Here is a 22,032-nt window from a genome sequence, read left to right as displayed (position 1 = left end):
AAAGAGAAGTGTGAAGAAACAACTTTGGTTTGAACAATATAAATCTTTTTTTGCCTTGGTGGAAATAAGAGATGCTACAGGGTGAAAATGCCTTTTACATAAGACTAATTTCACTTATGGTATGATAATATTCTCAGTGAAGGTATTTCTTATGGGTTTGCCTATTTCCAGATTGGTTATTCTTTGTTGTTCTTGATGGATTAATTTGGTGATGAAGTTTTCACCTGGGATTTGTTTGGTGATCAGTTTGACTGTTTTATCTTAGGATGAATGGATTCAAGAGATTTTTTCCTTGTCTCTTCATTCCACTACTTCTCTGAAAAGTTTGCTATCTATTTGGCTTATACAATTGATTCAGAAGTCTTCCTTCTGTAATGTAAGGCATTTTGAAAATTTGACCGAAATCTCGAAGGTGGATGAAAATATCCATATTTTTAAGGCCATACAGAACAGATGTTTTGTATTTAGCAGATCTCTGCCATATCGAACGTCCAGTATGTCCCACATATAATTTTTCATAATCTCCAGACAGTACTTTGTAAATACAGAGTTCTGCTTCTCATTTATTTGATAGTCGTTAATTAGAGAACGCACTATTGTCCCCCCATGGTTGATCAGAGTACGTGCACTCACACATGCATACACATCTTCCTTTTTCATAAAGTTTAAAATTTTGTGATTGCCTGGATCGTTTCATTGAAGGGATGCTGACACCCCCTTAACCCAGATTTCACCACACTGACTGTGACATTTAAAATCTTGCTGTTCTGCTCTGAATATCTAACTTTTATATCCTGGGTGTGAGTCCTAACCATTTCTGATAGACAGTGATTGCCACTTTGTCTACACTATATTTTAACTGTCAGTCTTTGGCTGTATAAGTTCCTCTTCCAGGGTGCCTTTAAATCTATCCCTCTTCCAGCCGTAAGAATGAAATGAGAATTGTAACTGGTTAGCAAAGATATGGAGGAAACGGGACGACTTTATTATTATGAAGTAGGGTACTTGATCTTGTAAATATGAAAAGGAAGTATCTTGTGTTATGCTATTCCTGTCTGAATGAAAGTACAATAGGTTTACATTATAAATTTTTTCATTAAATATATATATATATATATATATATATATATATATATATATATATATATATATATATATATATATTATATATATATATATATATATATATATATATATATATATATATATATATAATATGGATGAGTACGAAAAATGTTATAGGGGAATGGAAAATGTTTTTGCAGGTAACTTTCGTTTCTGCTAACTTTTCAACACCAGCCACAATGGTATCCAACATGTCACATTTTTATTTCTATATTAACTACCGCAGTTCCCCAACAGTCCCATTCTGCGGGTTTGCAAAAACGTTCAACTCACCTTATTAACCATGCTGAGGTCATTCCGTAATACAAATCTTTGACCTGTACAAACGTTATTGATCCCTCTGTTTGGGAAAACACACCTTCCCCTTGAAACGACCACGCCCTTTTGTTTACATCGGAACCTTTGAATGATCTAAGGAAGAAATACCCATGTTATAATATAGTTGTAGCAAAAGAAATAAATCAATTTCGAAAAAGGTATAAAACCTTTTAGTTTTCTGTAAAAGAAAACTACTGTGACGGCTTTGTCTGTCCGTCCGCACTTTTTCTGACCGCCCTCAGATCTTAAAATTTTGGGCTAGAGGGGCTGCAAATTGGTATGTTGATCATCCACCCTACAATCATCAAACATACCAAAAATGCAGCCCCTCAGGCTCAGTAGTTTTTTTATTTTATTTAAGCTTAAAGTTAGTCATAATAGTACTTCTGGCAACGCCATAGGTACAAAAACACAGGCCACCACCGTACTATGGCTAAATTTCATGGGCCGTGGCTGAGGCCACCACCGGACCGTGGCTAAGTTTCGTGGGCCGCGACTGTATAGAAAACTCGATTGCGCAGAAGAAACTTCGGCATGCATTTTTACTTGTTTACATAGTTTTAATGCATTATCTCCAAAATGCTTTTTGTGTGTGAATACCGAATTAACCTTGCATAGTAATGAAACTGTTCCAAGTTACTCTGAATAATTTATCATCTGAGATACGCTGTTACACCCTGTTGCATTTTCGTGGTTAGTAATTTGTATGTATTCAAAGCGGTATACTTCATTTATTTTTATAATGAATTATCCTTCAGCGATCCTATGGAGGCTGACAAGCCCATTTGTCTAATGTTCAAGGGGAGGAAGCTGTTTTGAATATAAATGGTATGTCTGTAGAAGTTTATGTATATATGTGTATATATGCATATATATATTATATATATATTTATACGTAATATATATAGATAGATATATATAACCATTTAGTGTTCCTGTTTCGATGTTTCATAATTTTATGGAGTTAGAATTTTTGTGTAATTTCGTGTGTACTGTTTCGCGAAAATAATTCTCCTCAAAAAACGCCATGAAATAGCTGTTTGTGTACATTTTTGGACGTGGATTTTTGTCACCACACTACGCCAATTATAAATAAAAGGGAGGTAAGTAGACGAGGCACGATTAAAAGGAAAAAATAAGAAAAATAAGAGAGAGAGAGAGAGAGAGAGAGAGAGAGAGAGTTAAGCGAAGGATTAAGAGAGAGGCTGTCAGTTCCCTTACTTAAGGCCTCCCAGCGTAACATAGAGTCAGTCTACGGGCGACACTCGCCTGATTCGTACACGTGTCTCTGCGTCTCTTGATTGACCGGGAAAAAAATCATCGAAGGTTTTAATTGATTTCAAGGTTGCTATTTACTAAATGATTTAATACTTGAAAAACTCTTTGTTGGAGAAATTTGAGCACCGTGGAGACATCTGAACCAGCAAAAAGTATTTCATTTATTGAAATTCAGTAACAACTTCAGTGTCGGGTTAAGTTTGTGGTTCAATGTTCCCTTTTGTTTTCATGTTAAGTGCGTGGATAAAATCATTAATGTTATTTTTATTCAGTAAACAAGACTATTAGAAAATAGTCTTTCGCAATTGCTGAAAATTATTTTCGTCCAAAGTCAGTTAATATATGATGTAAATATGACTTTATGTGGTAAAACATTGTTATGTCCCATGACTGTTTCTCTCTCTCTCTCTCTCTCTCTCTCTCTCTCTCTCTCTCTCTCTGACAGTAATATAAATTGCATATGTATATTATGTACATATATATACATATACATATTTTTTGTATGCATATACACTATATATATATATATATATATATATATATATATATATATATATATATATATATATATATATATATATATACACTGTGCGAGCGAGAGAGAGAGAGAGAGAGAGAGAATGAAATAGTCATGTTAAATATATATTATAATAAAACATGTACAGTATATATATATATATATATATATATATATATATATATATATATATATATATATATAATACACCAAGAGGGAGTTTATAAGTGATAAGCGATCCGTCACCAGGGGGACTCGAACGCCCGAATCGTCGGGGAACGAGGTGACGGATCGCCTGTCACTTATAAATTCCCTCTCGGTGTATTTAAGAATGAGGTTGAGTAAATTTTTTTTAAAAACGAAATACAGAGACATGAACACACAAATATATGTATATATATATATATATATATATATATATATATATATATATATATATACACACACATACACACACACACACACACACACATCAGAGTATTGTATTTGCGTGTATGTGTGCGTGTACAATACAGCGTGAACTAGAGAAATAAAGTAAATATTGTAATAAACTCTAAAGCTGCAGGAAAGGTGTGTATGAAAAGAGAAGTGAACTGATGATCAAAGACGTTATAGTCGGAAGAATTCTGTTTAATCTGAAACCAAAGACTCAGTGAAGTTAATGGTGCATAATGTGCTCTCACCATTATCTAATTTAAAGCCTTTTTATAGGATAGATATTTTGTCACTTTACTTAAAACCCCTGATTCATTAACACATGACTCTTGTGAATGGCAATCACTGATAGCTTTTGCTAAAGAAGTTATAACCAATTTATATAAAAGGTATATGGTAAATTTCGTTGGTTCAGTGGCTCCCTCTTCCTTGCATTTATTTATTATCATGATCTTTCTCTTGTTTATTTTCTCTTCGAGTTCTCCTTCTTATAAATACTCGTAGCTTATGAGAACATCTCACGGAACAATTTAGAAATGAGTATCCAGTGAAAAAGAATGCCTATAAAACTATTCAGTGGGAGGAAGGAAAATTCTAAGAATACGAATTTTAAGACAAACTTGTGAGCAAATGGCTTGATTCAGTCTAAAATATAATTAACATGACACTTTCAGTAAAATAATGATTACGAAAGTGGTGGAATTATTATCATGTCAACGGTAATCTTAGCATCATTTATGCAGGCGTAATGATCATCATAAAGAGTACATAAGCTCTACACAGTAACATTCGTCATGTTTTGAAAGCGCTTTAAGAAGTATGTTTAGATTCAAAGCTAACAGCAATGATCACGAGTTTCACAAAATTAACTTAAGTAATTCAATAATGCACTTAACGTTGTTTTTAAAATCTGATTACTGACGCAGACAAAGGTTTATTTGTCTTTTTGAAGGCCTTGTATCATCTAATCCCATTTATAAATTCGTAAAAATGGTACCATGCCAGCGACCCAGGCATACTTATTATACTCAAATGGGTCCCTCGATGACATTCGAATTTATTTCATATAAATCTTTTGTGAAGTTAATGTCATCATCAAATCTTTATTGTATAACGTTATTTCATATAAATCTTTTGTGAAGTTAATGTTATCATCAAATCTTTATTGTATAAATTTATTTCATATAAATCTTTTGCGAAGTTAATGTCATCATCAAATCTTTATTGTATATATATATTTCATATAAATCTTTTGTGAAGTTAATGTCATCGTCAAATCTTTATTTTATAAATTTATTTCATATTAATCTTTTGTGAAGTTAATGTCATCATCAAATCTTTATTGTATAAATTTATTTCATATAAATCTTTTGTGAAGTTAATGTCATCATCAAATCTTTATTGTATAAAACAAAATTATAAACCAAAGTATCTATACGAGTCACGACACATGTCATAGATTTTAAGAAAATTGACAAGTGCCCGGGAAGTTTTTTTTTTTTTTTTTTTTTATTCAGTAATGAGGGAACCAACGAAGGATCTGAACAGGAGAAATAGAATTGGTACATAGTTCTCAAGGATATTTTAATGAGATACAACCCTCACTGCACCAATGACCTCCACAACATAACAATAACAACATTCTATCGAACAGATTACAACAACAATCTCAGAAGGCATTACCACTGCTCGGCAGCCGGCTAACAAGACCAGTTACGGAGAAACTTGGACAATAATCTATGAAGGACCATTACTGGGTACGAATGGCGTGGAAGATCGCTTTAATAATGCAAGTAGTTTGCAGAACTGTAACTCTAAATAAAAAAATAAAAAATATTCTTGAGCCAGTACACTAAAGGCCACTAGTGGAATCTGAGTGTTCTGCATAAAATAACCACAGTTTCGTCATTCTTCTCTCTCTCTCTCTCTCTCTCTCTCTCTCTCTCTCTCTCTCTCTCTCTCTCTGAATTTATAGTTGATTGTAACTAAAATCGGCTTTATCAAAGTCCAAAAATGCATATTTTACCTGCTTTTATTTTTTGGCATAAAGAAATAAAAATTGTAAAACCCTTTTTTTTTTAATCCTGCATTATGGTCATGTATTCAGCTGAATATTTACCTCTGTGATTGCTAATGTTATGTTTATGTAGATATATCGTCACATTAAAAGTATTCTAAATCTAGCCGAAGATAAAAATGGTAATTCTTTAAGTTTGCTTTTTTAAGTGTAATTTTAAGTTATATCTCAAAATGTGTTATGATTTCCTTAGCAGTTAGGCAGCATTTTCCTGCCAGCCATTCTTATGGTAATTTTTGTATGTATGTAAAATTGAGGTGATCAAATATTTTTTCCAGTCCCCGCCCCCGCTAACAAAATCTAAGACCAGCTCTTTTATACAAACAGTCGAACAAAAGAATAAAGACGAAGAAGAAGAACCGTGAGAACGACCAATGACTGCTATATCGCAGTGAATTATGGGTACGAAAAATTGTTTTTGAAATCAGAGACCTTGTATTTGAAAATTGGACGAAATTCAACAGAAGTCACACGAAACGTGAAGAAGACTCCTTCTGAAAAAGGGTGGTCTTAGCCTTATAAGATTAGAAACACTTTCTTAAAAAACAGAAGTATGATGGATATTTCAGAAAAATTGTGCGATTACCTTAAGATGGAAATTTCCCGTGTGGTGAATGTGGAACTTCTCCCATCCTCGGGACGTTCATAAGACCCAATCGGAACTTACCTCGAAGTCGTTTGATCCTCCAGGAGAAGGCAGCAACTACAAAGTGGGATCATTAACCGACGTCCTCGCCCAGAAGTTCTCGCAGCAGTTTGTGAAGGAATAAGAAGGAATAAGAGACGTGTCTACAACAGAATGGACCTTTTGGCACAGTGTTTGTACTTATCTCCGACGGAACTTGATGGAGTAAGACTATCGTAAGGCAGTGATTCCTGCCGTGACGGCAAAGGGTTCTCTATGCCGAGTTCTTGTTGACCTCAACGATTCTGGCTACCCGCAGGTGTCGCAGAATTTTTCGTCAAGTTCCTGAGGAAACTTTACTCTAACAGCAAGAATATTTCTCTGATACTTCTGATGAGGTGAAATGGAGGTTCAAGCCAACACTCTCGGTTTCATTCTTCTGGTGACGTTCTCCTTAGCTTCCTATAACTTCGGTAAGAAGACTTATTTACTGTCGGGAATTATTTATTGTTTTATAGAGCTGTGCACATCTTCGTCAGTTATTATTATTGGCTTTTTTCGTAAATTCCCATGGTGTCTTTTGTTAACAATCAAATTGCATCACGTAGTTATAAGATAAGCAGTGCAGATATTTAACGATGTTGTTAGGAGCTGGAAGGCAGTAGGTTAAAAATGTTATAGTTTAGAACCGTTACCTACCTCATGAACTGGATGGAGAGAGAGAGAGAGAGAGAGAGAGAGAGAGAGAGAGAGAGAGAGAGAGAGGCGCACAGGGTTCCATGTTGAAACATGGATACTATCATCTAGGAAAAAAACTAAAAATAAAAAATCTTATCGTTTTACTTTGTCGTGATAGAAGGTCAGTGCAGAATTGATTAAAGACTAACTTGTGTAAAATGTTGTTTCCTGAAACTTGTGAATACGAAGATATTCTGAGAGATATATTAATAGCCAAAGAAATCTCTCAAGTGGGGAAAGAAGGATTATCAGAATTAACCAGCTGATGTTAAAATATTTTGAAATTGAATTATAAAAAGTTATTAATCTCAAACTTTTGCCTTTTAGACGTAAGTGCAAAGTGGATTTTGTTAACATGGATCAATTTCATTTTCATTGCTACAAAGTACTGTACATCTGGCACCACTAGTAAATTTTATCATAGTGTAGATCACATAAAAACATGGCACTTGACTGAATCGCCAAGTGTGAAGGGAACATTGAAGAATACAACGGCTCCTCTGGAATTTGAGAATGTCAGTTAAATTCAGGAATTTGTACAATATGATTTGATATTGAGAAATCAAAGTTTGAAAATGAATAATGGCTGGGGAGTTGTAGTAAATAGTTTGAGTTTCTGCAACGTTTAAATTAAGAGATAATAAGAGTAATTTGTTCCTATATTCGTGAATGATAGGGAGATGGTATAGTTAACAGTTTGAGTTTTTTCTGCAACATTTTGATTAGAAGATAATGATTAGAGTAATTTGTTCTTTTATAAAGTAAAACTCATTAAGGAAATTATAGCTGCATGAAAGCAATAGCCCAGCCACATATATTTACCTTGATGCGAATCCCTAAAACACCTTCATAACTGGCTGTTGATGTGTAGAATGTTGGCAATTTATTGTGTATATGAGAGTTCGCTGGGATCAGATGTTTTACAATTACTTCACATTGGTTTAATTTTGGCATACAATTAGAGGATGTGAATATACTCAGAAAATGCATTATTATTAGTAAGAAGTTGCAGTGTCTGGAGAAGGTATTTGCAAGCTTTTGTTTGATGCTATCAAGAGTTAGATTACGGTAAAAATGAAATGCAGGGAAATACAGGAGTAAATATGGAAGTAAAATAGGAGTGGTCGTCTCAACTATTATTATGGAGGGTGATGAAATCCCAAGAAGGCAGCACGAACTCTGCAAAAAGTTGCACAACAGCAAATTTCTCAGGCGATAAAGGTACGAATGCCTGAAGAGATTCGGTGACCAGCTCTTGTTGCGCAGAATTCAAGTATTTAAGTGTGGGTGTGAAATGTAAATAACAAAAGTGAATACCTGCATAGCATATTTAAGAATGATTAGTATCACAAGGCTCAGATAGGTGGGAATGCAAGAGTTCATAGTAATAGATTGAATACAGGTGAAAAGGTGAATCAGTTGCAGGAAGTTGTTTCGTCAGACGGCGACTGAGAGATGATGAAATGAAAAAAAAGAAAATTGTGAAATTCAGAAGCCTTCAAAGGTAAAAGCGTGGTCTTTCATCCATGCAGTAAGTCAGGAAGCCTCCTCTTTTTCCAAGGATAGCCCTTAAGGAATCCTTCAGGAACCTAATGGGTGGATGTGAATGCAGGAAACGTGACTTCTAGAAGGATAAGGACAAGAGGCTTTATATGTATATATACATATACATATATATATATATATATATATATATATATATATATATATATATATATTATATATATATACATATATATATATATATATATATATATATATATATATATATATATATATATATATATAATGGTTGTATGTATATGTATATATATTGCATATAAATACATACACACACACACACACACACACACACACACACACACATGACATATATATATATATATATATATATATATATATATATATATATATATATATATATATATATATATAGCCTATTGTCCTCATATACTTTTAGAATCAAGGTTTCCTGCATACACATGCAAGCATTAGATGTTTGTATGTATGTATGATATATATATATGCATATGTGTGTATCCTTGTGTGTATATGTATGCGTATGCATAATCACTGTTTGCCATTCATAACTCATACATCATGTTTCCTCGTTGTCTTTGTCTTTCAGTACCGAAGCCAGAATTTGGGGAGAAAAAACAGGACCTCAACATAACAGCATACGTAGGCCAAACAAGCAGGCTTCCATGCACTGTTAAATACCTATCAGGGAAGAGGGTGAGTCAGGATCACTTCACTTGATTAAAGTTACGGGTGTTTGGACTAACAGAGAATGTGTTTTGGTGATGATTAGTTCAGAACTTCCTGAGTGTAGGAAAATTTAAAAAAAATGTGATTGATAGATGTTCTCTGTATGCCATTTGGTATTGTGATACATGTCAAGAAACGTTGCTTTTCAGTTGTCAAAGTAATTGCAAGAAGCGATTTTTTGTTGCTTCGCCAAAAGTTGATAGTTCGGTAAAATGCAGTGAATTCGAATAAAAGTAATGAGGGAAAATCATGGATCTCGGCAAACTGTAGAAACGCAAAGAAAATCTACACCATAACAAATTTCTTCATGAGAAATGTGTGCATTGGCAAACAGCTCTTGCGGCGTTAATTTTTTAGTTAGTTCTATATATAAGGGTTTACTCTCCATAGTCAGTTATAGACTGTATTAGAATAATTAGATATGTACAAAAATCAAGTTTTTACCGCAACATTATAGCAGAAAAAACACTGGTAGCTAGGGCTGAAGGAGAAATGGGCTAATTACGAGGCATTTCGAGAAAGCTAACACTTGTATGTTTTCTAAAAATGATTGTGAATTGAAAGCTAACAACAACAACACCAAAAAGAATAGTTATAATAATAATGATAATGATAATGCCTGATGTCTGGTACCTCTACCAAGCCAGAACCTTTAATTCCCCCATGATTTATTTTATCTCCCAGGTTTCTTGGATCAGACTGAGGGACTTGCAGGTGTTATCCACCGGACGTCACACCTTCTCGACTGACCTGAGGATTTCAGTCTTACCAGGAACAGGGTTGAAACTGCGAAACCCTAGGGACCTTGCCATTCAAGGGCACCTACATATCCAGGTGCCTGAGGGAAAAACTGATTCCTTCGAAGATCTTACATTTAACCGCAAGGAGGCCACTGTGAGCTTACCTCCAGTAAATAATTCCAAGCATAATTATGAAGTAGTAAGAAGATATTACCAAACTAAGGTTTCCAGTTGCAGAAAGTTTTTGCCATTACTGGAAAGAGAACCGAAAGGAGGTATTCAGAAGATACACTTGAGTGAAGGGAAGAAAATTAGAAAGAGAAATATAACACCTAGAAATAATGATTGGCTTAAGGACCAGCAGCACTTGGGATACTTCACCTTCCCTCCTGGGTATGACTCTTTGTCTTCATCTGCCGGAAACCAGACGAGGCCCAAAAAGTCCAGGTTCTTCCGTGGTTACCAGGGATATAATCAAGATGAATCAGTGGCTACTCTTCCAGGCAAAACGCGTCACACGCCCACGAATGAAAACAACCGGATTGCCATCTACCCACAGGGACGCGTCTCGGTTCCCACAGACTCTAGAACCCAGAAGCTGGCTCCTAGCCCCATGAATGGGATCTGGGGACCGGAGGATTATACACTGCAGATCAAGGACACGAATCCCCAGGATGCTGGGACATACGTCTGCCAGATTAACACTGAGCCAAAAATCGCTCAAGCTGTCGTTCTGAAAGTCGTTCGTAAGAAATGATAGTTTCCAGTTTTGAACATGTAGTTGTCATTATACTGAAATGTATTTGATAAATGAAAATGTATCTTATAAAAATTCATAGCAGTTTTTCTTAAGATGAAATTTCAATATTTATCGTATAAGCAGTTTTGGGTTTGAATGAGATGAGTATTTGTTGAGAAAGAAGTCCTATGTAACTCATTACTTTTAATAAGAGTGCTTTTCGCACTTTTTGTTGACGAGAGAGAGAGAGAGAGAGAGAGAGAGAGAGATTTTATTTACATATTAGTTTTAGAGACCACTGAGAGAGATTAACAGCTCTATTGGCATTTTATCATAAAGTTTATTTTTTATTTTACGTGGATCTTAACCAACTGAATTAGGCTTTTAGCAACGGGAATACAGAATATTTGTGGAATCCGATTAACACACATTCATGGAGTGAGAAATGAATTTTAGCCACCATAATTTACATTCCTCTTAACTCTTTCATCAGTTGCTTTGATGAATCTGAACTCCGTTCGACTTTTCGTCTTTTTATAGTAGAGATATAGAGATATAGAGATATATAGAGAGAGAGAGAGAGAGCATTTCATGAGCATCTATTGGAATATTTTATCATATTAAGTTTATTTTTTTTTTTCTTTTACAAAGGATCTTAACTAACATGAATTATATATATATATATATATTAATATGAATAGTTTAGAATAAAATTTGTGGAGAAAATTAAACACTTTAATTTCTCTCAAATATATTTAACACTACGTTATTATTTTCATGGAGTGATATGATATAGATATATTAGCTATATATTTTATTTACATTATATATTAACTCTTTTTATATATTGTTTGATGAGATCTTTGTTTCTTACCTTGCCTGTTTTTTCTGGTTTAACAAACGTCTTTTTATATATATCCTCCATTATTTCTCCATTTTTATATTTAGAAATGAAATATATATATATAGAGCTGTTCGTTAGGCGGGAATCCTAAACATATATATCAGGTATGGTCTATATCCAGGTAAAGACGGCTAAAAATACGTCATTTTAAGTAATGCCTTGATCGTGTCATAATGATGTTATCAAAATATTTCCACACACACATGTGCATTGTATAGTGCTTCATTATAAATATATATATGTATATATATATATATATATATATATATACATATATATATATATATATATATATATATATTATATATAGGGGGAAAAAGATGGAATTGTGTCATAGAAAATTAAACACTGATAATGCATTATTTCTCAAATATAGAAGTTGCTTTTATCGATTATTATTTTCTTCGTAGCACACCTGATATATCCGGGGATATATATATATATATATATATATATATATATATATGAATGTATATATATAGTATATATGTGTGTGTGTATGTGTGTTTGGGCAAAGTGAGGGTTGTTCATCACGACAATGTGCACCTGCATGTTTGAGTGTGAGACAGTTTAAGAATGGCATGACCACACTTTTTACCCTCCCTATTCTCCTCCATTCTTTGCCCTCGTGATTTTGTTCCTTAGAAAAGAAAAAGCTCAAAGGAAATTTTGCAGACGTTGAAGAGCTGTTCGAAAACGACGGAGTCATTAAAACATATCTTCAAGAGTTCCAGAATTGTCAGTGGAAAACACGTGGGGCTGCAAGTCCAGGTAAAGACGGCTAAAACCTGATGTCATTTTAAGTAATGCCTTGTTCGCAAGCCCAGGAGAGGACATCAAAATATTTCCATTAATTTCAGTATATATATATATATGCAGTATGTGTATTATATATATGTTTATTATAGAATATATATATATATATATTATATATATATATATATATATATATATATATATATATATATATATATATATATATATTTAAAGTTTTGAAGGATGAAAATGCATCAGTTATAATTTTCTACCTAATGCGTCTTCGATAACAGTGATAACTTTTGGATGCGATCATGAATAGCTGATTAAGTATTCATTGGGAATCTTCAGTATTGTTTCAAATAAGAGACTCGCTAATCACGAATCATATTACTCTTCCTGACTGCTTGCAGGATTCATCCTGTGGTATAAAGGGCGGCGCTTAGTTGAATACGAAAACAGCGGAGGAAGGATACGAGTCCTGACGGAAGACGGAGGAATCAGTCATTTAGTACTGAATAACGTCCAGCCGGAGGACTCCTCGAATTATACCTGTTCTCCTGCTGGGGGAGAACCTGCTTCCCTGGTACTTAGCGTCATTGTCGGTTAGTATTTATTGAAGGAACTAAATTACTATAACAGCATTTGTATTTGAACACCTTCACAGAGGCAAGTTCCCATCATGACTAGACCCTATGCTGGTGACTTACCTATCAAGATTGTGTAACTAAGGCTTTTATAATAGATGCTCTGTAGGGAAATAATTTTTTTTTTTATCTGAGGCACTGTGGGTAGTATGTAGCTTGTCAGTTGATATATCGTGATTTAAGATATATGTTAGTTCACTTATGTGTATATTTTATTTTTCATTCATTCGGCTCTTGATGTGTCTCCATAGCATAGAGTATCAAGAACGTTCATTTTGATTATAGAAATTCTACGGACTATAAAAACTGGCCCAGAGAATTTTTCACAGAAGTGTCTGCTACACATGACAAAATTAGCTGCCAGTTACAAAAAAAAAATTTGTTTCACATCTTTAGTGCAGTCTGATATTTTTTCCCAAAGACGTTTTCAAGAGCTTGGTCCTATTGCTGCATCATAAACAACAATTCAAGTTTATTGGCTTTAATGATTAGCCCACAAAAAACTTTACAGCACTGGGTCATTTCCTTCTCTCTTGCAGATGAACGCCAAGCGGCAATGCATCAGGGAAACCATTGTCCATCAGCGAAAGCCCACACGTCATTGCATCTTCTGTTAACAGCTCTCATGTTGGGGCACCTTCTGACTTCCCCTACGGAATACCTCGAATTGGTATCGCGGTATCTTTTGCTTAGCATTGCCGCAGGAATGAGTCATCTCTCACATCTCTGGCTGATCACGAAAACTGCATTCGGTTGTTGCTGCATTGTCTTCAGTTCGCGCGTGTGAATGAGAGTGCAGGCAGGGAAGATCTCCCGTCCACGAGCGTCAAGGAACGGGTCATTCAGTTATGTCCACAACTATCTGTCTGGAAAGAAATGCTACGGAACTCTCGTGTGATGCTGGCTGTCACTTGTGGTGTTATTTTTTCCATTTGTGTATATTTGTGCTGTCGTCGGTACACTTTCGGTCACTGTACCCGGCTTTGGGTGTATACATAATTATGGCGTATACTGAAACCTAAAAAAAAAAAATGTGCTTAATACTTTTATAAAGTAAATCTTGTCTACAAAAATAAAGATGGAAAAGTGACGTTTCTTTTTATTGCTAAACATGGATTCACTGACTTGAGATTATTCTTCACTAGTGCAGTAAATGAAATTAGTGGTGAATGCGTTGCATTGTCATCAGGTTAAGAATATCTCTCTCTCTCTCTCTCTCTCTCTCTCTCTCTCTCTCTCTCTCTCTCTCAACTTCATTTATAACTTGTGTGGAGGAAATCTAATTCCTGACTCACTTAAAAGACAAGGGTTCCTCCTGATGTGTCAGAAATTTTTCCTGTGAAACACGTTCATATATATATATATATATATATATATATATATATATATATATATATATATATATATATATATATATATATATATATATATATATATATACAATCTATCACAACTGTATGCATGCGCTACCTTTTGTATCCTTTGGCCAGAGACTTGCAGTCTTATCATTTCCAACACCAATGAAAGAACGTCTCTCCTACTATAGCACGCGCTCACACACACACACACACACACACACACACACACACACTTAAGTGTAAAGTAATTTATATCTAGTTGTTATCCTCACAGCTAGCTAAAGAAATCACTTCGAAGTCATACCAAAACTTTTTATCTGTCACTTATTGGTCTTTTCCTAGGTAAAAGTTCCTGCAGTGACCCCATTTCGCTAAGCCTTCTTGACATGCCCTTTAGTTATTTTGTTAACTTTTAGTCAAATGCCTTTTCCTTTGTAATTTTTCTGTATTATCTTTGCATTGTTTTATAGTTCTTGTCCTTTCCCCCCCTTCTGCACTGCAGCGATATTAAAGGCGCAGTTTCTTTCATTTATTAGAGATTATTATACATTTGATGTTAGTAACCAGAATCTTAGCATTGGTCATATGTCAAAAATCTCTGAGTCTGATGACCTTGTGACAATATCTTGATTCCAAAGCGTGCATTTGAATTTTGTGTCTGGAACACTGTTCTCAAAACGACCATCCGTATTCCAACAAATAATTGCGAATTAAACCTTCCACTTCAGGTTTAACACTGTCATTCTCTTCGGTAGGTTTAATACTATCATTCTCCTCAGTACAGCTTCTTTATAGTATCCGAGATACTGTATCTTGCCATGCAACAGGTGATTAGCTAAGAGTCATCATGCCATTATCATGCAGCAGTAGTTCCATTGCCAGTGGAATGGTATTGGTACACTGACATTCCTCGGATCAGTGAATCATCTTGGTGTCTTCAGCATATTAAACACTGACACTCAGGTCGAAAGCTCTAAAATTTATGTGGTCATTACAGTTGGTATTTACTTTATTTCACAATGTCTTTCAAGCAACAAAAAGAGGAAGGATACTAGATGGAGCTTCGAAAAGGTAGCAGCCATCAGTTCTTTCTTTCTTTACTTTCCGTAATAAGTCATTTCATGTCGATAATTTCAGAAGAAAAACATTGCAGACAATGCTTATGCAACAGCGGGTACGGACCATAGCGAAAACAAAAAGAAATAATACATTTTGTGGTTCATATTTCCGAGAACGTGGAAGTTTTAATGTCTATTTCTCTTGTTTCATCAACCAGGAATAGAATTTCATCACTTTTAACTTCTGGGGAGGATCGACTATTGGGAAGGTACGAAATATGAGAGAGGGAGAGAGTTTCTTCCGTTCACATTAACGTAAATAACCAATGAATTTTACGTAAGAAAGGCATCAAAATAACGACTCGGCCAAATCTGGAAAGACCCACTAGAAATTAGTGAACAATTACAACCGACGTCAGTTCAATAGATTTTATTGACTTCCCGCTATAGCTTTATATCTACAAATATATGGACCTACATCCACAGACACACTAATATGAGATAAGAAATAATCTCATCGGATATTAAACTGTCAGTTAGTTGCTTCATCGATGTAAAAGGCCCAATTGCGATCTGAAATAATCTTGACAGAAAGCTTTCGTAAATATCAAGGGCTGATCATCTAATTATAGGCCAGTGTCACAGTCCCTACGCTAGTAATTACACGGATCAATTGGTCGCTCTTAATGAAGATTGTCCAATTATTATCGTTTGTCACAGTTTCTTCACATGTATGATCATACATACGTGCATGTTCGCACATGGTCAAAAACTCAGATGAAAGGGATGGCGGGGTGGGGGAGGGGGGGGAGTTGATGCAAGAAGCAAAAAGTTTTTTCTCTTATGAGCACGTCGTTCTGATGTTTTCTCTCTCTCTCTCTCTCTCTCTCTCTCTTCTGTATCGGATGCCTGGTCTTGTCTATCGCGTCTATTTGTCGTCTACAGACAATAATACGAATGATGCGTTGTATTATTTAATCTCGACCATCTTGGAACATATTATGTACTTAAATTTTCAAGGAGCGACCGTGTATATGTAACACTAAAAAAATCATATTTCTGATAAATTAGGGTTAAAAAAAATTCCATCGTAATCTTCAGTATGCGATATACCTCATTTTTTAATGCTTTTATCTTGTCAGTTTCCTAAAAAGTTGTTGTAAATGCTCTGTTTGTTGATATATTATAAGATTTGACACCTCTGCATCACAGAGTAGACGCACTCGACACTGGACGCTGATTACTCAGAAAGATTCAGGTTGAAAACTCGCAGTTGATTCATGAAATGAAACTGAGGGAATTCGTTTGATCAAGGAACCCGCTCTCACCTCGTCTCTGGATCTTCCATTTCCATTATCACCGGGAGAAAAACCGTCTCCCGAGATGGAGTTCAGAATAATTCTGAGGAATATAGGTCTAAAAAACCTTAATGAAAATAGTTTGGGAAAGATTTTTGTCATCACCGCTTCTTCAAGAGTAGATGCGAGATTTTGTCTGTTTCGAGTGGAAGAGCGACCATATGTGTGTATGTGTGTGTGTATGCGTGTGTGTATTAAAATCTTTAAAAGAAAAAGACAAAGGATAGATGGTTATTATGAATTTCCGTGATTTCTTGGGTTAAGCAGAATTTGTATAAGCACCATATATGATTCACATTTGAAGAGCGTTTCACAATTGTAATTAGCTACTTGGATAAATATATTTCTCACATCTCCGCTCAATTTTGCAGTATAAAAATGACACCCTATCCGAGTTTCTGAACGTAAACCTCGACAGTCTTATATGACCTTTTTTGTTTTTTGTGACGATAGCCAATTTATACTGGTCCGCTGATATGGCATGCCTCTCAGATGTCGCGGGTTCGGGCCTTCCCCAGGGCGACGAAAATCAGTGGCTCTGTATCATGATCAGTTGCTGCTGCATTGTGGGGTCTGCGGTGGGAGGTTGGAACCAACATTCTTTGGAAGCTTGAATGTCAGGTCAATGGCCCCTGTGGTGGGCTTGTTCCGTGTGAATGGGTTTCAGCTAATGAAATAATAATATACCTCGAATCTGCGATCAAAATCAGCTGGAGTGAACCGGTCGAAGAAAAGAAGGAAGAATAGGTGCATAGAATGAAACTTTTTGGTTTTGGAAGGTTACAAAAAAGCGTTGGCCCCCTGGTACACGTTCCACGGTCACCGATGAACCCCGAAATACGCACAAACACGTTAACGACACATACACGCAGTTAGCGTCCTTCCCACAAGGAGAAAAAGCATTGGGAAATCGTAGGTTTTTGATCATGTGTAGGGGCCTGATGGGATATATGACCCCATCTGTTAACCAAGTGAGGGTAGACACAAGGGTGTATATATATATATATATATATATATATATATATATATATATATATATATATATATATATATATATACATATATATACATACATATACATACATATATTTATTGTACAATGCATTAGATTTTTCTTGAGCAATCAATACTAATGCGCTACTCCATATTTGAATTGACTTCCAATTTGATTACCTAACGCTGTAGAAACAAATACAAGCCAGTAATATTTCGGATTACACGGCCCTCCGAAAAAAATTAGTCGAAAACATTCTCAATAACAACAAAAGACCATCAACTCTGCCTTCTTTTTTTCAGTTCGATTTCTCTGGTAATGAAGTCCTCATGGAATGATGCAATAGAGAAGAAGCACTGTGAAACTGGACGAAAAATTCTGGCCATAAAATAAGAGGTGAAACTGATTTAATCAATTTGGCAAAACAGTTCGGGTGATTAGCTAATACGGCAAGGAACAGTGCATTCAGCGACGTGGAAATAGGCAATTCTATTTGTCTCGTTATTTGCATATCATCAGAAATGGTAGATTTAACTATAATATATCAGTATCTATCAGTAACTATTATTATTTTTAGAGGTGGTTTATATATAACCATCTATCAATCTGTCTTTTCCTCAGAATAGTTAATATGTTTAACCAAGTCTGTCTCTCCACAAAGTTAATATATTTAACCTATACTATCTCTGTAGAAAATTATTTACCGAGATGATGAATTATATTTATCAGTTTATCACTATTTTTAACTACCTATCTATTTCTCATCAGAACCAGAGGTGAATTTATTTATCGGTTTATCAGTATCTGTAACTACCTACCTATTTCTCATCAGAGCCAGTGGTGAATTTATTTATCAGTTTATCAGCATCTTTAACTACCTATCTATTTCTCATCAGAACCAGTGGTGAATTTATTTATCAGTTTATCAGTATCTCTAATCTATCTATCTATCTATTTCTTATCAGAACCATCGGTGAATTTATTTATCAGTTTATCAGTATCTTTAACTACCTACCCATTTCTCATCAGAACCATCGGTGAATTTTATTTATAGTATCTGTAACTACCCACTATTTTATCAGAACCAGTAGAATTTATTTATCAGTTTATCAGCATCTTTAACTACCTATCTATTTCTCATCAGAACCAGTGGTGAATTTATTTATCAGTTTATCAGCATCTTTAACTACCTATCTATTTCTCATCAGAACCAGTGGTGAATTTATTTATCAGTTTATCATTATCTTTAACTACCTACCCATTTCATCAGAACCAGTGCTGAATCAGCTTTATCTGTAACTATCATTTTATCAGAACCATCTGAATTTATTTAACTACTAACTATCTATTTCTCATCAGAACCAGTGGTGAATTTACACAGTTTATCAGTATCTTCACTAGAATTTTCATCAGAAAGGCTGAAATTATTTATCACACAAACTACCTATCCTCACCAGAACCGATACAGGAGACTGGTATCACAAACCTCTGCCTCTGACGCAGGAGACTGAAATAGAAGGTGACCCAGGCAGGAGGATCATTAATTCGCTTGGCGTAATCAAGGCGAATCCTTCCTCTCGCGGTTGGCAGAGATTTCAGCCCCGTGGAAAGTGGGCAGACAATGAAGAGCCATTTATTCAGGAGGCGAATATTACTCTGACATCTTGAAACGGCCTCCTCGAAGAGCAGAGGCTAAAGTGGGAGTCTAATTAATGAAACAGGTCGTTTTAGTTTTCTGTAAAATAATAATAATAATAACAATATCCTTTAGTTCAGCTCAGGGTCATATACATGGAATATACAAATGCAGTATACACAATCTAGATACATAACATGATAAAAATAATAATCGGTATTATTCACACAGTTGCTGAAGAAGTAGAAAAAATAGAATTCATAATAATGGTAATGGCAGTAATTATATGGAGTAAAAGAAAACTATTGTGCCGGCTTTGTCTGTCCGTCCGCGCTTTATTCTGTCCGCACTTTTTCTGTCCGCCCTCAGATCTTAAAAACTACTGAGGCTAGAGAGCTGCAAACTGGTATGTTGATCATCCATCCGCCAATCATCTAACGTACCAAATTGCAGCCCTCTGACCTCAGTAGTTTTTATGTCATTTAAGGTTGAAGTTAACCATAACCGTGCTTCTGGCAACGATATAGGATAGGCCACCACCGGGCCGTGGTTAAAGTTTCATGGCCCGCGGTTCATACAGCATTATACCGAGACCACCGAGAGATAGATCTGTTTTCGGTGGCCTTGATTATACGCTGTAGCGACTGTACAGAAAAGTCTATTTCGCCGAGGAAAATTCGGCGCATTTTTTGCTTGTTTTGCATTGATTTCTTTTGTCAGAAGGAATTATTGGAAATGGGAATTTGTTTATTGGGATGTTATAAGAGAAGTCACTTTTAAATTCATAGTACTTACCAATTTTGATTTGGTTTTGCCTTCAATTTGCCGTATCACAATCGACGATAAAGCTTTGAAAATTGTCTGCTAGGTTCAAAATATGTCTACAGCTTAAATAGATAAGCTATAATTTTCAGCACAGATCCTCAGTCAAACACTGCAGACATTTTCAGACAAACTGCGACAGGACGCTTTTGTTTTGTCATTGAATACAAGGCTAAATTTTATTAGGTTTTTTTAAGAAAAGTTTATTTGATAGATATTTTAAGAATCTGTTCAGCACACCTATATGTTTATGCTCTATTTTAAATTCACCAACAAAAGGTTTGTCTGTCTTTTCTCTCTCTGCAAGGAGTTGTATTGTTTCTCATCTCTCTATGCAAGGAGTTGTATTGTTTCTCATCTCTCTATGCAAGGAGTTGTATTGTTTCTCATCTCTCTATGCAAGGAGTTGTATTGTTTCTCATCTCTCTATGCAAGGAGTTGTATTGTTTCTCATTGTCAAAGAGAGCTCCAAGTCAGGCGGCTAAAGTTTCTGAGTGCCGCCATCTTTGTTGGCTTTGATGATTCCAGCTAGCATTCATGTTATTGCTTTGGATTGTGTTTTGAAAGCCCTGCTGTTGGATGGTTGAATGTAACTTTATTTTTGTCGATTTGCGTCTATTTCGCTTCTTCACTTTTTTAATACTACTGCCGTGTTATCTATTGTTGGTTAAGAATTGTGGAATACAGTCTTGTTTTTTGTTGATGGACATCTGAGCACTGTAATGAGAGAACGACGTGTTCACTTGATGACTGATCATTAGCTGGATTCTTCTTAAATGTCGATAACCCCGAGTGCTCAGGCATCTTCTGACTTGTGGCTATAATTTATACTATAGTTGGGAACTTTCTTATTCTACAAGAACATTCAAAATAAAAATATTTGCTCATGATGTTACACACACACACATATAAATATATATATATATATATATTATATATTATATATATATATATATATATATATATATATATATAGATATATATGTGTGTATCTATATATATGAAATTCATTTTATGAGGTGTAGAGAGCTGGCTACCCAAGACAAGATGCGTGTTGAAGATCAGAAGATCAAGTTATTCTGGAAACCCATAAAAAGAAAAGATGAAACTGGTTTTACCCATGAGTTTGTGCCTCCCTCTCAGTATCCGAGGCTGATGAAGACAGAACCTAGAAACCCTTAAGAACAATGCCTAAAGTAACACCTGTAAAATAAGCAGGGGACGTAGACCGTACGACGGACTTGCAGAGAGTCCAAGCTGAAAGAAAAAGCAGCGTTGGCTTTTAGATAGAAATTTTTGAGTTTCATTCTATCAAGAAGATTAGAAGATTGTGAAGAGACCCCCCCCTCCCCCAGATTTTGAGAAGATCACTTGATATAGGGACGAATGCGTGTCACACACACACACACACACACACACACACAAAGTATGTCTTAGTTTAACCAGACCACTGAGCTGGTTAACAGCACTCCGAGGGCTGGCCCGAAGGATTAGATTTATTTTACGCGGCTAAGAACCTACTGGTTACCTAGCAACGCGACCTACAGCTTATTGTGGAATGCGAACCACATTATGAAGAGAAATGAATTTCTATCACCAGAAGTAAATTCCTCTAATTCTTCATTGGCCGGTCGGAGAG

General features: G+C 35.2%; 1 protein-coding gene across 4 annotated transcripts in view; it reads left to right on the top strand.

Moving 5' to 3' along the window:
* The window catches only part of LOC136833313 (uncharacterized), a 531,995-nt gene that overhangs the window by 472,038 nt on the left and 37,925 nt on the right, over window positions 1–22,032 (top strand). Inside the window, exons 2-7 of one of the 4 annotated variants that reach the window (XM_067095304.1) lie at window positions 6,078–6,848; window positions 9,242–9,348; window positions 10,066–10,867; window positions 12,410–12,535; window positions 12,934–13,125; window positions 13,707–14,257. The exons of 2 other annotated variants lie outside the window; for them this stretch is intronic. In XM_067095304.1, the coding sequence (XP_066951405.1) occupies window positions 6,779–6,848; window positions 9,242–9,348; window positions 10,066–10,867; window positions 12,410–12,535; window positions 12,934–13,125; window positions 13,707–13,954 (1,545 nt within the window). In that variant the 5' untranslated portion in view covers window positions 6,078–6,778 and the 3' untranslated portion in view covers window positions 13,955–14,257. Of the gene's footprint in view, window positions 1–6,077; window positions 6,849–9,241; window positions 9,349–10,065; window positions 10,868–12,409; window positions 12,536–12,933; window positions 13,126–13,706; window positions 14,258–22,032 lie in introns of those variants that run through there. One more of the 4 variants, XM_067095305.1, reaches the window with a different exon arrangement.

Source organism: Macrobrachium rosenbergii, chromosome 51 (genome assembly GCF_040412425.1).
Source record: "Macrobrachium rosenbergii isolate ZJJX-2024 chromosome 51, ASM4041242v1, whole genome shotgun sequence".
NCBI classification, from domain to species: Eukaryota; Metazoa; Arthropoda; class Malacostraca; order Decapoda; family Palaemonidae; genus Macrobrachium; species Macrobrachium rosenbergii.
The sequence above is the reverse complement of the archived record's forward strand: the minus strand, read 5'-3'. Positions and strand labels throughout refer to the sequence as shown.